The sequence below is a fragment of the Micropterus dolomieu genome, linkage group LG12, assembly GCF_021292245.1.
Source record: "Micropterus dolomieu isolate WLL.071019.BEF.003 ecotype Adirondacks linkage group LG12, ASM2129224v1, whole genome shotgun sequence".
Taxonomy (NCBI): domain Eukaryota; kingdom Metazoa; phylum Chordata; class Actinopteri; order Centrarchiformes; family Centrarchidae; genus Micropterus; species Micropterus dolomieu.
The window spans coordinates 26,081,871-26,098,483 of NC_060161.1; the positions used below are offsets into that span (position 1 = coordinate 26,081,871).

The following is a 16,613-nucleotide window of genomic DNA, read 5'->3' on the forward strand; positions in this document are numbered from 1 at the left end:
TCCATCCTCAGTGTGTGTGTGTGTGTGTGTGTGTGTGTGTGTGTGTGTGTGTGTGTGTGTGTGTGTGTGTGTGTGGGCTCTAACAGCCTGTCGTGATAAGGAGAGCCCAGAATAACACTCCGACATCAGCAACCCTCCCTCCTGTCACTCACTATCGATTCCCCCTCTCTCTATCTCTCTCACAAACACACACACACACACACACACACACACACACACACACCAAGGAGGTGACAAGGAAGCAGAAAAGACACTCCTCCTCTCTCCTCCCCAAAGGCTCTGTTGTTAGATTAAATCATCTGCAGCGTTTTTAAGTAAAATCTGTTCATCTGTGTGCAGATAAATTAATTTTTACACTCAAGGAAATCATGTTTATCCAAGTACATGACCACTAGATGAGAGCGTAGGCCAAAGTATGCTTAAAATGCAGTGTGTTTGTAGAGTGTATTTTTTTTCCTTCTTGTCAACAAATCCCATGAAAAAACAAGTAAAAAACAATGATTTGATCTAACAGTGTCGTGAATCCTTGCTAATCTCTCTGTGTTCCTACTTCAGTCTTCTCTTTCATTTTCATGGTTACTAATTCTCCTGTCATTTCAGATCCTGCCACTCCCTCGTGTCAGGATGATTACCTCATTCCCTTCACCTGGCGTCCCCCGCTCCTCTCCCCATCTGCAGCTCATTGTCTGATTAGTCCTTCAGCATATATACACACACTGGTCCATCTCCTTTAGTTCTTTGTCAGATTGTCTTTTGCATTAACGCCAAGCTTTCCAGCGTTTTCTCCTTGATCCCTTAGACTCACGTCTAAACCTCAGATTGATTTACTGGACTTTTAATTCTCTGACTGATCCTTGCATGTTTTTTTGGAATAAACCTTGGACTGTTAACTTGATTGTTGCTGTGTTGTGTCCAGCTTTAAATTAGAGGTTGTAACATCTTGTTCTCTAAGAAGGATTAAAACCACATCAGTGAGCCGCACTGTTGCACAGGTGTTCCTTCATTACTATGAACACAAAGTCAATTTAGACTCAATCCCACCAACACCATCCCTGCTGCTGTAAAAACTCACTGGAGCACCAAATGTGGGTTCATCCGCTGCTGAAAATAGTCCCCAACAAATCCACTATGTCCTCCTGTTTGAGTAAAGTTTGCTAAAAACTTACAGGGGCCACCTTCGACCAATTGGAGCGGAGAGCCACACACTGGGTAGGAGAGTCAGGTGTTTAGAAGAGCGTATATCTGTGTTCTGTCAATACGTCCTATGTGGGTGAAACGGGATTTGATTTCCGACCTCTCATTGAGGAATCTTGACAAAAAAGGGTATTTTATTCTATTTTTTTACTTTTAATTCTGCAGGTTTTTGTTACTCCAGAAAACGTTAAAAGATTTCTTCTAAATGATGATGTAGAAGTTAAAATCTCCCCACAGACCAGACCTCTAGCAGTTATTTCTACAGTTAAACTTTTCAGCAGTCTCATGAAAAACTAAAGAATAACTTCTAGAGATCTGGTGTGCGGTGACATTTGAACTTCTACGCCAACGGGTTATTTTAAAGTCTGCAAGTCTACAGCGTTGACGTCGTTTCCTTTGAACAAGTGATATTTAACTTCCAACTTCAGCAGGATGTGTTGTAACCATTTCACACATTATTTCTCTTTCTGTTGTTTTCATATTATGAAAAAAGAGCAGCTCCTTAATTAAAGTAGAAAACGACATCAAGGGCACTTTAAATTAGGTAGTGGATGAGAGTGGTCACTGCTTTCACACACATATGGTTACTGAGAAGACGAAGTATGCAGAAGCCCAGAGGGAGGTTTCTCCGTTTTTTGAGCATTTAATTTTTCCTTTCTTTTCCCAGAGTAACAGAGAGAGAGAGAGGGTGAGAGAGCGAGGCATTAGAGGAATGTCAATATGATTGGAGAGAGAGGAGTATGTGTTCGCTGTGCGTTCAACAACAATAGCTCTCCAGCCGTGTTGTTCCATGCGCATTCACATGATTCATTATTACCCCTGACATGTACCGCTGTGTGTGAGTGTGAGAGAAGACAGTGATTGAGATGAACAGACAGAGGAGAGAGGTGAAAGACGGGGGATAAAGAAGGAGAGACAATTAAGCAGAGACAGAAATACACTGCTAATGGGGGGGGGGGGGTGTTTATAGAAAAGAAACAGATAGGGGTGAGAGAAAGTGAGACTAAGTGATAAAGAGTCAAAAAATAGCAAAAGACAAAAAGCGAGAAAGAAATTACCCTACTCTTCAATAACAGGGGGAGAGATGGAACATTTCAAGATTAATAAACTATAGACTTAGACTGTGTGTGTGTGTGTGTGTGTGTGGTCAGCTGAAAAACAGAGGTCACTCTCCAACAATCCAGTGACTTCTTAGCAACACAACACACTGTTAATAATTAGCTGATACTGAACAACTGCCACCTTTAAAACTATCCCATCTATCGCTTTCAACGACACAAAAATAACTGGGCTGAAAGCACACACACAGTCACACGAGTGCAGACGGCATCCGGCGTTCCCACTGCGACACTGATGTAAAATTCCAGGACTTTTCAAGGAGTTTCCAGAAATAATTGAGAGCACTTCCATGAAGCTAAACATGTTACTCCTCCTCCTCCTCCCTGTTTTTTGTTGCTGGCAAGGGTTTTCAAAGTCTAACACAGTGGGACCCCTTAAACAAAATTGCCTGCCAGTCAACACCAACTTGATTTAAGTTTTTTTTTTTTTTTTTTTTTTAACAGATATAATGTTGCCATGGATTTCTTCATTTTTAATTGTTGACATTTTGGCAACAGTAAAAGTATGCTGAATTAGCTATTAGCAGATCCTTTTCTTTTTGCAGTGTACCCATGGATGCACAGACAACTATCAAGAAAAAGTAAAAATGTGCCGATACTCAAGCAAGTTCGGGAGTTATAAGTAGTGTCTTTTTTTTCTAAGTGGATTTCTGAATGTTTATTCAAGATGGACATTGGAGATAGTGTCACACTGAATCTCAAAATATGTGTATCATGTCTGTGTTTTCAGATTTGACTAAGTTCTCCCTCAAACGTCAAAGAGTATAAATTTTGGTGCAAATTGTGGCAATCTGGAAGTTGAAGGTTTTAAAGTGCCTTAATAGCCTCCACGAGCAGCTCCAATTGCTAAGTGTGATGATAAGCAGCCAGACTACAATAACTCTTCCCGTTGCTTTTGGAAAACCGGCACGCACCTGTCTTTCACCTCACGCAGTTTCTTTGCCTCCATCTCTCCCTCACAGTTTGAAAACCTCTGATTTAAAGTGACTAATTTGTATTCATTTGTTTCAGCTTTTTTAATCACATTTTTACAACTTCTAAGATTAGAAATGTTCCATACAAGGACAGAGGCATCAGTAAAACCAGAAGCTTTTATGAAAATAAAGTAAAAAAGAAAATGCAATATTGCTTCTGTCCTTTCTAGGAGCAACGCTGCTCGTATGTGTTTTAAATATCAGTGGATCTCTGACCTCTCCTCTCTGGAAAAAAGCCCTTGTAAAATCCTTGTTACTCCTGGAAATCAATGGCCGTGAAAAACAGTGATAAAAATCACAGGATTTAATGTGTTCCCATTACAGCAGAACAACGACGAAATAGAGCTGACATAAACAAATTTACTCTCATCTGGCATCAGATCTGAACAAACAAACTACTGTTGGTACTAAATGATGCTAGTTGAGGTTAAAAATCAAGTATATTATCAGTTTCTGTAGGAGTTATGATGTGTAAAGACACCTCAATACTTTCAAAACACTATTTTGTGCAGGTTGTTTCCCAAAATAGTTAACAAAATTCTTCCGTTAACGACTACAAAGGCAACATTGTTCAGCAACTCACTTGGACCATCACACAGCTGTTCATCTTTCTCTGGTGAAAATAAACAACCTGCTCTTTGCATTTGAGCACTTTCACATCTAGAAAATGAAGAAGTACTTTGGAAATTAGAGGCATTTCAATTCAAACTGAGAGGGATATATCTTTTTCAGAGAAGTTTCAGGAAAACTCACTCAATTTAGCATTTTGATGCTTAAATTTTCAGCAAAAGTGAATTTAACTTTGAATGTGTGCTGCACAGATAACAAAAAATAGTTTTTATTTAGAAGTGCAGCCTGCAGGGAAGCTCCATCAGTTTTCTGCTTCAGATGCCTCTCTGATCTGATACTTTCTCTTTACCAATTAGATATTTTTAAATTATACACACATACATACATACATACATACATACATACATATGTGTGAGGTGCTTCATCCTTCATTTGCACTTTCAGAGCGAGCTGACTAGTTTTAAAATGGCAGGGATGCAGAACTGACGCACAGGACGTCACTTCAGAGTTTTAATTTGAAAGGTCGAAGCAGTCAGTTTAATGGGCGCCGAAAAGCAGGTGACCTATTGAAAACACTTTTAACACAAAAATACACATTAAAGCTGAATTCTCCAACAAACACACTCTGCCAGAGGAAAGCTCTTTATCCCACACACACACATATAAACACACACACACACACACACACAGACACACACACACACACACGTGAGATATAAAGTAATGGATTATGAGTTTGAGAAGCTTTTCCATAACTAAAGTCAACAGACGGTTGTTTGTTTTGCATTTGTTTGCTGTCAGTGTGTTTTATTTTACTAAAATACCAAACTGTTGAAACATGTGCCTGCTCATTTAGTACGCATGCACGCACACACACACACACACACACACACACACGCACACACACACACGCACACACACACACCTCCATCAAGTACCAAAGTCGATACAGTAAAAGCATAATTTTCGACACCTAAGCAAAATAAGGGATTCTGACAACAGAACAGGAAGTCAATTTCAAGAATATAGAGAGCATTAAGCAAAGTGCTGCAGGAATATCACAGTGACACACGCAGAGATCAGACTGTAAGAGACAATATGAACGATATAATAACACGAAAACTAACACATTGCAAGTCCCAGGAGAAATGCTGTAGGAATATAACAGTGTTGTTAATGACCAGGTCGCTTGAAAGTAGTTACAGGACTATTCAAGTAAACTGGTGAATCACTATGGGACTCAATCATGAGGAAGATCTTAGAAATAGAGTAGTAGAATAAAAAGAGTAAATGGATAACCAATAAGAAATTAATATTTTAGGAATAGCCTACTGTTTTGGAACAACTTAATTATAAATTCGCTTCACCATCACAGCTTTACTTTAAAGTGAGTGTAGTGATATTAAAGAAATACAAATACTCACTAAAACAAACAGAAAGTCTCAAACACACAAGTCTGTAAAGATGCAGAGCTGATCCCAAGCGAAATCCCTTGTAGGAATAGGAGCAGGATTTGAAGAGCAGTAAATCTGGAGCCAGGGGATACAGCGGAAATCTCCAGCAAATATTTCTGATAGGCAGCCTCTACGTTGTAATAGCATGCGAAGTAAAGTTACTAAAGTCACTTTTATCGCAACAAACACACCGGAAAGTTTTAAATATTTACAGCAATGTCGACTCGATCGACGCCATCCGGCTTTCTGACTGTTGTAGAGACTTTAAGGTAAAATCTTAAAATTCATTAAAGCGCTAAAAGTATTCACCGACCTGGCGCTGGTGCAGTCCTGGTACAGCGTCTCGAAGTCCTTCCTGGAGATGAGCTTGCAGCGGTTCACGCCGGGCTGGATGGCGCCGAGCCCCCGCAGGACGCGCACCTGCTCCACGGTGCACACCACAGGCGAGATGTCCAGCCTCTTCAGCTTGGTGTAGACGGTGTGCAGCCCGCCCACCAGGTGCTTCAGGAAGAGGTCGAACACCTGCGGCAGGCAGATGAGCTCCTGGCCGTCCACACTGAAGCTGGCCACCTTCACGCCGTGCACCTCCACCAGTTTGCACTCGCTGCACAGACCCGGGCTGGATGAGGTCTGCGCCAAGCCGGGGGAACCGGGGGTCAGGCCGGCCGCGTTCAGCGAGCCGAGCCCACTGAGAGGACCTAGAGCGGCACCGCCTCCGGACACAAGCGGGGCGGCGCCGCCGTTGCCCAAGCCTGGCAGGAAAGCGCTGAGCATGCTGCTGGTGAGCCGCGGAGACGGGGACAGGGAGTGGGGGTGAGAGTGTGAGTTGGTGTGCGCCGGGCTGGAGGTACCGGTGGACGCCACTGAGGTGAGGTGCGCGTCTGGGGGCGAGCGGTAGAGCGCGGCCGGAGTTGGGGCGCTCGAGCCCGGCGAAAGGAGCGGAGGGGAGCCGGGGAGCGACATGGAGGTGGTGGTGTAAGAAGTGGAGAGTGCTGAAGGCGCGCACACACTCTCTCCCTTTCACACACACTCACACACTTTCTTCCTCTTCTCTCTCTTTCCAGATGGGAAAACACTTGTGCGTCCTTGAGTCTTTTCTGTTTGTTTTCCGCTCACTTTTTCCTCTTGCTAATTTTCGTCCTCCACTTGCTCCTCTCTCTATCCGGAACACGCTCTCACTCTTGTTATCCGTGCGCGGAAAGCGGACTGTCCAGTCTGTGCGTAAAAGCGACTGGATCAGACTTCAGGTCAGCCCTTGTCCAGGTCCCGCCTTCTTCAAGAATGACTGACAGCCGTCTGGGCCAATCAGAGAAGGCTCCTTGTCGGACTGAGGATGTGATAGGTGAGGACAGAGAGGGAGGACTCTATTACACCCCGTTGGTGTGTGTGTGTGTGTGTGTGTGTGTGTGTGTGTGTGTGTGTGTGTGTGTGTGCGTGTGTGTGTGTGCGTGCGCGCGCGGTATCGGTCTGATCTCTCGCTTTCATAAACTTTCTCACGAGCTGCTTAATTCGCCAACGGGAAGTTTGTATCTGTCTTCTTCTGCTTCTTTTTCTTTTCTGTTTTTTCGGTCGAGATGCTCAACCCCTAATGCGTGTGCGCGTGTCCCTGCGTATGTGTGTGTCCAGTGGTGGCTCACATGCGAGCTCTGGTGGCGAGACGTACGCATGTTCTTCACACGCTGACCGCTGATCAGTGAGCAAATCATCAGACTGTAGGTAGAGACGTGGGGAAAGGCAGGAGAGAGGAGAGGAAGAAGTAGGTGGGAAGGAAGGAGGGATTGTTGATTTGATTCAAATAAGGAACAAATACAGAGATGAAAGAAAAGAGGGATGGAGAGCAAAGAGTGAAAGAATTAAAAGAGAAGGAAACATGACCAAAAGAAGAAGAACAGAGGAGAAAAAGAAAAGGATGAGGGAAGGAAGGAAAGAATTAAAGAAAGAAATTAAAAGGCACTGGTGATAATTTCTATCACAAAGGGAGAAGAAAGGGATTAAAAGAGAAAAGACTAGAAAAGAATAAGAAAATAGATCATGAAGCACCAGGGAGAATTAATTACTGGTGTGTGTGTTTAAACAGTGAAATGGGATTGAGTGGTGTGGATTACAGACAGACAGGGTTTTATAATCCCATGTAATCTCATTACACTGAGGAACCCTGACTGAACGAAAGACAAAAAGCGAGAAAGACACACGATGGGAAAAAGACTACAAGACGGGGAAAGAAAAAGTTCAACAGAAAGAAATCATTTAAATCTGTTTTAAAATTTAGGTGTGCCTGCAAACACATCGATTCTAAATATTTCTCGCAATGTAGAAACAGTTTTGCAGCCACCAGAAAGGTCAAAATCAAAGCAGCAGAGGTTAAGAAATCGTGATATTTTCCCCCTAGTATGCATCAAGCACCAAAAACACTGGATCCTATAATTCCCATAATGCAACTCGATAGTGTCTTTCATTACACGCCGCCTCCTAAAATCCCTGCTTCGTTTAAACCTCACACCTCTGGTTTGTGACGCAGGCCTTCTGTTAAAAATGTCTAAAAACCCAAACCTTACACCTCCGATGACATCAGTTCAGGGTTGTGTTTTTCAAACAAACTCCTCGTCCATCACCAAATCAGCTCCATGGTACAATCTCACGCACCTTCTTTGCCAGTTTGTCTATTCTGCAGCCTCAGCAGTCCAGCCTGTCCTCCTGCCTGATTTGTTATGACACTTCCCTGGTCCCCTTTTGGTCCTGACCTCTTGCTGAACCCTTTTTTCTGCCTGAAGACCAAGAGAACTACCTTTTTATCTTACACACCTGAGTAATCAGATCCACCTCACACCTGTAATTTAGAAGTGAGTATTTTTCAAATCAAATGAACACAAACCAACTGAAACAAGCAGTGAACCTGGGTCTTGTGGGGCCCCTGGGTAGATTTGCATCGCCTATAATCCAACCATGTGTATGTTCCTTAAAAACATCTATTTAGTAATTGTACAGGGAATAAAACATTTGAATGGATGAAATAAACTTTCTTTTTCTGATCGATTTAGCTCCACTAATTGTGTTTATAACAGTAATTTCTCAGATCATAGTTGAAGCATTTACATATTTTAGTTGGGCAGCATAGTGGATATCACTGTGACCTTTCTGTGTGGAGTTTGCATGTTTGTTTCCCCCATCATCGAAAAGCATGCTCAGTTCTCCTGTCAGTGCCAGTCAGTGCACAAAAGCACAGTCACATGCATTGAAATGAAAAAAAAAGGCTGAACCGATGTACCAGACAGTGCTACTCACATCTCTCGATAAAACTAAAAATGCAAATTGTTCCACAAAATACCCCTTTTGTATGTAAATATATAATTTGCAAATTTCATTCGGTTATCACGTGTATCTATATTATATAGCAAGAACATACATACAGTGCTGCTGTGTCTACTGTATTTAAAGAAACGATCAGATGCTGATGCTCGAATCCTCACTAAGACAAAAAAAGTGTATCACATCACTCCAGTCCTGGTATTTACACTGACTTCCTGTCTGTTAAATTATTGATTTTAAAATATTACTGTTGGTTTATAAACCACCGAATGATATACAGCCAATGTACATCTCAGAGCTTCTGCTACGTTATGAACCATCCAGACCTCTCAGGTCGTCTGGGACAGGTCTGCTTTCTGTCCCCAGAGTCAAAACTAAACATGGAGAAGCAGCGTTCAGCTTTGTATGCTCCACATATCTGGAACAAACTCCCAGAAAAGTGCAAGTCTGCTGAAACTCTCAGTTCAGTTCAGAAGACTTTTCTCTTTGCCATTGCCTTTTATTAAATCAAATGTAAAGGCTTTTGATTAATATCTTACATTGTGACTTTTATTTTCCTGTATTGAGTTGTTTTCTATTAAACTCTTTTTTTTTTAAAACTGTGTTTAAATGTCTTTCTATATTACCCTACATTGCTTTTATGTAAAGCACTTTGTATTTCCTTGTTGAAATGTGCTATTCAAATAAACATGCATTGCTTTGCCTTGCCTATATATGGGCCTGTCCTCACCAAAAAAACAGCCATACAGGTTGGTAATGCAGCTTATTATATTTCCCATATTTCCCTGTTTTGTTAGGCTGTGACCATATCTCCTCTGGAGAGGAAGAAGGTAGAGCAGGAAGTGGGGACTATACAAATACGAATTTAAGAGAAAAAGTACAAATACATTGATAAAAAGGAACGAGGGGGTCAAGGAGAAAAGGTGGGGCACTGAAGAAGAAAGAAAAAAAGAATAGACATAAAGAGAGAGAGACACGAGGGCAATAATTTGTCTCTCAGGACTATTAATGATCAAACTGAAGCTGGACTCAGAGAAAGACAGAGAGGAAGACAGAGAGAGATGAGGTCTTAGTGGAGGTGAATATCTCTCAGCGGGGTTATAATGACCGACATGAACTTGGAGTTGGACTTTAGGATGAAGAGAAAGATAAAGAGGAGAGGAAGATGAGACTAAAAAGGATATGTGGGGAGAGGAGGAAGAGTAAGAGTAAGAGAAGGACAGAAAGAAAGATGAAAACAGAGGGAGGAAGAGGTGACAAGAGAGGGAGAGGACAAAAGTGGAAAAACTTGTCTGCAAAATGCTCTACCTCTCCAGGGACAGACAGAAGAGTCCGGTGTTCTACACAAAAGGCCATTTTGCCTTTTTTTTCAGCCCAATGAATAACTTGTCCTCCTACATGTCATATTTTTGTGTTGGTACAGTTTTTCTCTGTGGAGTAAACAACTACTGCAGGAAAAGACAGGACAACCTACCGCCACCTCCATGGATGATGTCACATTGCTCTGGGTCTATCTGCAGCAAATCAAATGCATGTTTGTTAATTTTTTACGGACATTCATGGTCCTCAGAGGATAAATCCCCCTGACTTTTCATCTAGCGCCACCATGAGGTTCATGTTTATGGTTTTGAGTGAAAAGTGAATTACTTCTATAACTTTTGCATGGAATTGGTACACACATTCATGTCCACCTCAGGATGAACTGTAATACCTTTGGTGATTCTTAAACTTGTCTTCGTTAAGTCCATCTTTCAATTTGTCCAATATTTTGGTTTATGAGCAATAGGCCTGCCCCTTAATGGTAAACTAATATATATATATATATATATAATATATCCATGGCACTATCTGCTAACTCTAGTCACTGCTATTAGCTCGTTAGCACAGTTAGCAGCCCTATTAGCTGACTCTACCCCGGACTGGGAGCTCAGAGTACCGGAGGAGTGTTGGTGTTTGTTTACACCACTAGCTCAGGAGTCTTGGACTGCGGGGAGTCAGAGGAAGTTTTATAAAGGTCTTTCTCAGCACTGGAACTCAAACCATATTCTGATGCCTCAAACATATATATTTAAACAATTATTAAATAAAATCATGTGCCAACTAATTAACTGATAATTACTGGCTACCCTTGACTAGAAAAATCTTTAATCGGGGGGAAGCCCTAAAGAGCAAAAATCTGCAAAAATTAATGACATTTCTATCAGCCTCAGTTGTACTTTAGGTTTAGTGCTGATGAGCAAATCTTTGCCAATAGGCCTACAATGTGATGGTCAACATGGTAAACATTAGCTTGTTAGCATTGTCATTGTAAGCATGCAGACATTAACATGAAGCTCAAAGCACCGCTGTGCCTAAGTACAGTCTCACAGAGACGCTAGTTGGGCTGTAGGCTCATCTGGACAAGTGTTTTTTAACAACCTGATCGTTTTTGATAATGCTAGCACGCTAGTGCTACAGACAATAATGTAACTGCAGCATATCTATTTACTGTTCTACAATGACTCATTTAATTGACTGTAGCCACATTTTTACTTTAAAAGCACTACAATTTACTTTTAACAGTCAAGAGGTAAACTAGCATATTTACATTATTTAGCTAAAGTTGGATCCTACTGAGCTGCTGCAGTGCTCAGGCTAGTCCAAGCTAAGTTTGATGATCTGTACGTTAACTAACTGCAGAGTATCCAAAACATTATAGTTTAACAGTCAACAAGTAGCCTATATAGGACTAACCAGCATATTTTTAACATTTAGTAAAGCATCATGCGGATCTGGCCCCAAGAATATGAACTACTGACAAGTAGGGTAATAGATTGGCATTCTGGCAAATATGCCTAGTCCTTATTTTGAAAAAAAGGGGAGTTCCAACATCCAGCTTGGTGTTACTCCCAACATAATCACTCTTTATCACTCTCTCACTTCTGAAAACCACATGAATGACAGCAGGGAGGGGAAATAATGTCATTTAAGTGAAGAGAAACTCCCGGGGCGGCTGCAGTACCTACAGTGTCACTTGACAATGATGTATGTTCGAGGAAAGTTACCTGGACTGTAACTGAACAAAAGAAGATAATAGTAAAGTTTGACGGTAGTGTTTACAAACTTAAGAAACTGTTTTGTTTTTAGCTTTATGACCACAGAGTTACTGTTTTACTTGAGATGTTTTGATAGACTTGTAAATAACAGAACTGTCCCAACCAAAGAACAGCCTGGAAACCTCCAACATGAAGCTCAAACGTCAAAATCACCACATTATTTTTCACTGAATGGATGTTTTTTGCTGCGGTTCAACAAGTGATTTACTTAATGTTAGCCAACCAGAGCACTTCAGTTTGTTGTTGATTACATATGATTTGTATCAAGTCAGCTGATAATCTTCTACACAGGGAAGGAAAGCCCCATTATAATGATTGCTGTCATAAATCATTGTGAATGTTTCAGCCTCTGTGCCTCCTGTGACCTGACCTTTCTTTATTTTTGTGAAAGAATTTAGAAAGTTGCATGGTGCAGAGCCCCCAGCTGCCGTATTGCATGGATCATGACTAATAACGATCACCGACCGTCTGCAGCGGGCCAGTCGCTCTGCGATCTCCTGTCCCTGGCCCTGTATGCTCCACCGCCCCACTCTCTCTCCCTCTCTGGTAAGTTTGTGTACGTTCGTGATGTTCTCTCTGGCTGGATGAAGTCTGGCACTCCTGATTTTACGCATGGATCCATGATGATAGAGAAATATAGAAATTAATGTCAATAAAGCATTCGGTCAATATTTTAGAGACCCCCCAAAATATCACAAATCATGCTTTTAGGGGAGCTGAGTTCCCCTGGCTCCCCCGTAGTTCACACCCTGCGGCCACCTGTATCTGTATCTGATAAAACAAATTAGATTATCTGTATCTGTATTGGAATGGGCGGGGGTAACCAGAAATGAGTTATTTAAACCTGAAATTAGTACGGGTTTATTCGTTGATATATTTATTAGAAAACTATTTACAGAACAGCCTCAGAATTGAGCTTTAGAGCAAAGTGTTTGATTCCATTAGTAACAGAAGTATTTTTTTAAAGGTTCCTATATTTATAGTTTATCAGAAAACAGATATTGACACATTTTACTCAGATGATACTACTTGTTTGATACTACAGGATTACTCACTCAACCCTAGTGCACTGTATGCTCTGACACCTTTCTAGTAGAACCAGTATCAAGTAGGGCTGGACGTTTTTCTCCGCTGTTTTGACTGCTTTTACCAAGATTGTAGCACAAACAAATAAATATCTTGCAAGGTTTGACTGGTGTGACAGATGGGAAATCAAAAAAAGTAGTCAAGTGAATTGTGTTGAAACATATTTTATACCGTAATGTCTAAACAAGACTTTGACTTTCCAACCACATTTAGCTTGGTTTTAACCTGGATGCCTGGACATCTTTGACCCAGGGCAAAGACCAACACTTGCAGCTGCAAATCACCAAATCAATGGGAAGTAAAGGGGAAAGAAAAGAGAAACAGAAAGATAAGATGAGAAAAGGAAAATAGTAAATAAAAATAAAATGGAGAAATCAATACAAAAAGAAACAAAAAGCAGATAGAGTCAAAGGACGAAAGAAAGGGGTGGAATAAAAACAGGAAAGGGTTTGCAATAATAAATAAAAAAGGCCAAGAGAGAAAGAGGAGAGGAAAGACTGAATTTTGAAAGAATGTTTAGGCTCCAATGTTGGGTGACATTGGTCTGCTGGCTTTTTATAATTTTCTTTTTTTATTTCACTTTGGGACAAAAACATGAAATGAGTAAAGAGCCGTGGGCTGTCTGAGTGAGTGTTTGTGTCTTTTCAAACTCTCGTCTCACATACACAAACACCTCAGTTCTTGTCCAAAGTGTTTCTATATACAAACAACACACACACACACACACACACACACACATACACACACACACACACACGGTACTGCTGTATCTGAGCCATCACTAGAGGCCATCAGGATTTATTTAGCTTTTATTTATACAAGCTTAAAGTCAAACCATCCATCTCACACACAATAGCCCCCAAGCTTTCATTACAGTGAGTTTGTGTGTGTGTGTGTGTGTGTGTGTGAGCAGCAGATGACATTGCGTGCATGTAAGCAAGTTTGTGTTTATGATGATATACAGTAATTCTGAGATGACACGTGTGTGCGTGCGTGTGTGTGTCTTTTCACATCATCATCGGTACCTCCAGCAATGATGTTGACGACGGCGGCTCAATTTGTGTTCTTTAATAATCTAATTCAACAACACAATTACTAAGTGTCAAACTGCAGAGCGAGCATCTAAGGGCTGGAGTGACAGCGGCGACGCTTCATTTCCATACAAGGAAGTTTAAAAAACAAAAAAAACAATCATCATGTAAATGAACTCAAATGGACACTCCAAATATTCTGTAGAGAATAGTGGACAATAGTTTTATTGATAGTGATGATCAGTTGTTAAGTGTTCAGCTGTCTCAGGTTACCATTGCTGCAGAGAATGCTAGATTATGATTGGTTAGGGAGTGTCCATTATTTCCAGATAACTGCACTGCTTTTTCAGCTGTTATCAGACTGTTTTTTGGCAAAGACAGATATACAGCCATGCTAGCGGTTTGGTGAGGCTATAGCAACTTAAGCACAGCTCTGCTTTGAGCTAAATGCTAACATTTCAATTTCAATTTTCTATTTATTATGGATAGCGCCTTGAGATGCAGCATCTCGTTTTCAAGAAGGTCCAAATACACATAGAAATTCAAAAACAAACAAACAAAAAACAAGTGCTCAAAACAATTGAGTTACTAGGCAGCTTGCACCCTCACCCCAGACTGAAGACACATCATAGCTCAGACATGTTATAGCTAGCTCAATAAGTACATCTCATTTACCTCATTACACAAGTGGAAACCAAAATACATGAGATTCAATACGAAAAGACATCACATAAGAAAGACAGAGGTCGAATCCATAGGAGGTAAATCAATTAGACAATTACATGAAGCAAAATTACAAGTAATACTGTTTAGTCCAGCATCAGTGACATGCACACACATTGTTATTCAAGATATTGAAATATAGATAACCTAAATCTGCGAAAAGATGAGATGGATCTCAAGGAAAGAGGGAGATTTTTCCAATCGCAAGTAGCCTTATAATGAAAAGCTTTACGTCCAGGAGCTGAAAAGATTCCTGGTACAGTATAGTGGATACATAGAACTACAAGGAACCAAGAGTTCTTTCAGATATGGAGGAAAATCAAAGTAGGCACATTTGAAAATAAATAGAAACCAATGGAAGTCTCTTCTTGAATTAAGCTGAAGCCAATTTGGTGATGAATACATTACACAATGATGAGTTTTAAAAGGACACCTCAGAACAAATCTACATAGAGAGTTAAAGACAACATTAAGTGGCTTAAGAACAGTGTCACTAGTGTTCATGTAGATGATATCAGCGTAGTCAATAATGGAAAATATCAACTGAGAAATTAACCTTTTCCTGACTTCAAGTGTGAAACAATTAACAGATATATAGAGTGAACTGAGACAGCCATATATTCTTTTTGTGATGTAATCAATTAAAAGTAAGCTCAGAGTCAATCCACAGTCCAAGGTATTTAAATTTTTCCAATTTCACCATGGAGGACACATCTTCAAAATAAAGTTGCAAGTTAAGAGCACAAGGTCGTCTGTGCCTTGTCCCAAACAACATACAACAGGACTTTTCCATATTCAACAATAATTTGTTATTGTGAAGCCATTTTTGAGTCATAATAAAGTCAGCTTGTAACCTGTTCTGGATACAGTGAATATCAGAGTCAGCAGTGTAAATTATGTTATCATCAGCATAAAGATGAACCTTACAGATGGAGCAAATGCGCGATAAATCATTAATGAAAATCAAGAACAAAAGGGGTCCTAGAGTGGAACCTTGAGGAACCCCCTTATTAACCAATAAATAATCAGACAGTGAAACTTGAAAAGCAGCACACTGCCGTCTATTGTGAAGATAAGAATTAAACCATAACAGAGCACGTTGGTTCAAACCTATTGCATAAAGCTTGTCAAGGAGAAGGTAATGATCCACCATATCCAAAGCTTTGAAAAGATCGATAAAAACTGCACCAGTTAGCTGTCCATTATCGAAAGCGGAGAAAACGTCATTGGTGAACTTCAATAAAGCTGTAGTGGTTGAAAAATTAGGCCTAAAGCCAGATTGATAGGGGGATAAGATTATTCTGAATAATGAATTTTGATAATTGATTAAAAATAATTTTCTCAAACATTTTGGCAGTGGTGCAGATAATAGAAATAGGGCGATAACTATACATCACCAGTTTTGAAGAGAGGGGTAACTTTCGCACATTTCCATGTTGAGTTTAAAATATTCAACTCACGCGAATTCCACCTGACTGGAAATCGCGGCTCAACACGTCTTTGCATAGACTTTGTATGTAAACTCGCTTCGCTTTTGGTCTGAAAGCACCATTACAATGCTATTTAACTTAAAAATCAACAACTCACCATTTACTTGAACGCTGTTCAAGTCCCATGTCAATTTCTTATCTTATCTTATCTTATCTTATGTTCTCCTGGGTTGGTTTGACCCATCCTCCCCCTTACTTTCTCGTTATTTATACTCTTGTGCTACCGTTGTATGGCCACTAGAGGGCCATACAATGGGCCCTTCCATAAACTTGCTATTTTGAGTGCATAAGTGCGTTCACACTGACTAATAGGGCAAAATGCAGTGCCTCCATGTTTTCCAGCAGATGGCTGTTTTGTTTGTTTTTTACAAATCAGTTTCAAAGTTTCAAATCAGAAATAAACCTTGATCCAGAAATAGGACAGACATTTTATGCCATAAAAAATGTTCTTGGGCAAGATCCAGTCTGGGGTAATAAAGACCGAGCTCATTCCTGTTCCCTCTTCATTCTGTCCCCCCCCCCCCCCCCCCCCCCCCCCCCCCCCCCCCCCCCCCCCCCCCCCCCCCCCCCCC

At 40.8% G+C, this 16,613-nt stretch overlaps 1 protein-coding gene across 2 annotated transcripts in view; it reads right to left on the reverse strand.

Moving 5' to 3' along the window:
• The window catches only part of LOC123980399 (dachshund homolog 2-like), a 109,668-nt gene extending 103,039 nt beyond the window's left edge, over positions 1–6,629 (reverse strand). For both annotated transcript variants that reach the window (XM_046064754.1, XM_046064755.1), the window contains exon 1: positions 5,624–6,629. In XM_046064754.1, coding sequence (XP_045920710.1) covers positions 5,624–6,273 — 650 coding nt within the window. In that variant the 5' untranslated portion in view covers positions 6,274–6,629. The remainder of the gene's footprint in view (positions 1–5,623) is intronic.
• Positions 6,630–16,613: the final 9,984 nt, after the last annotated feature.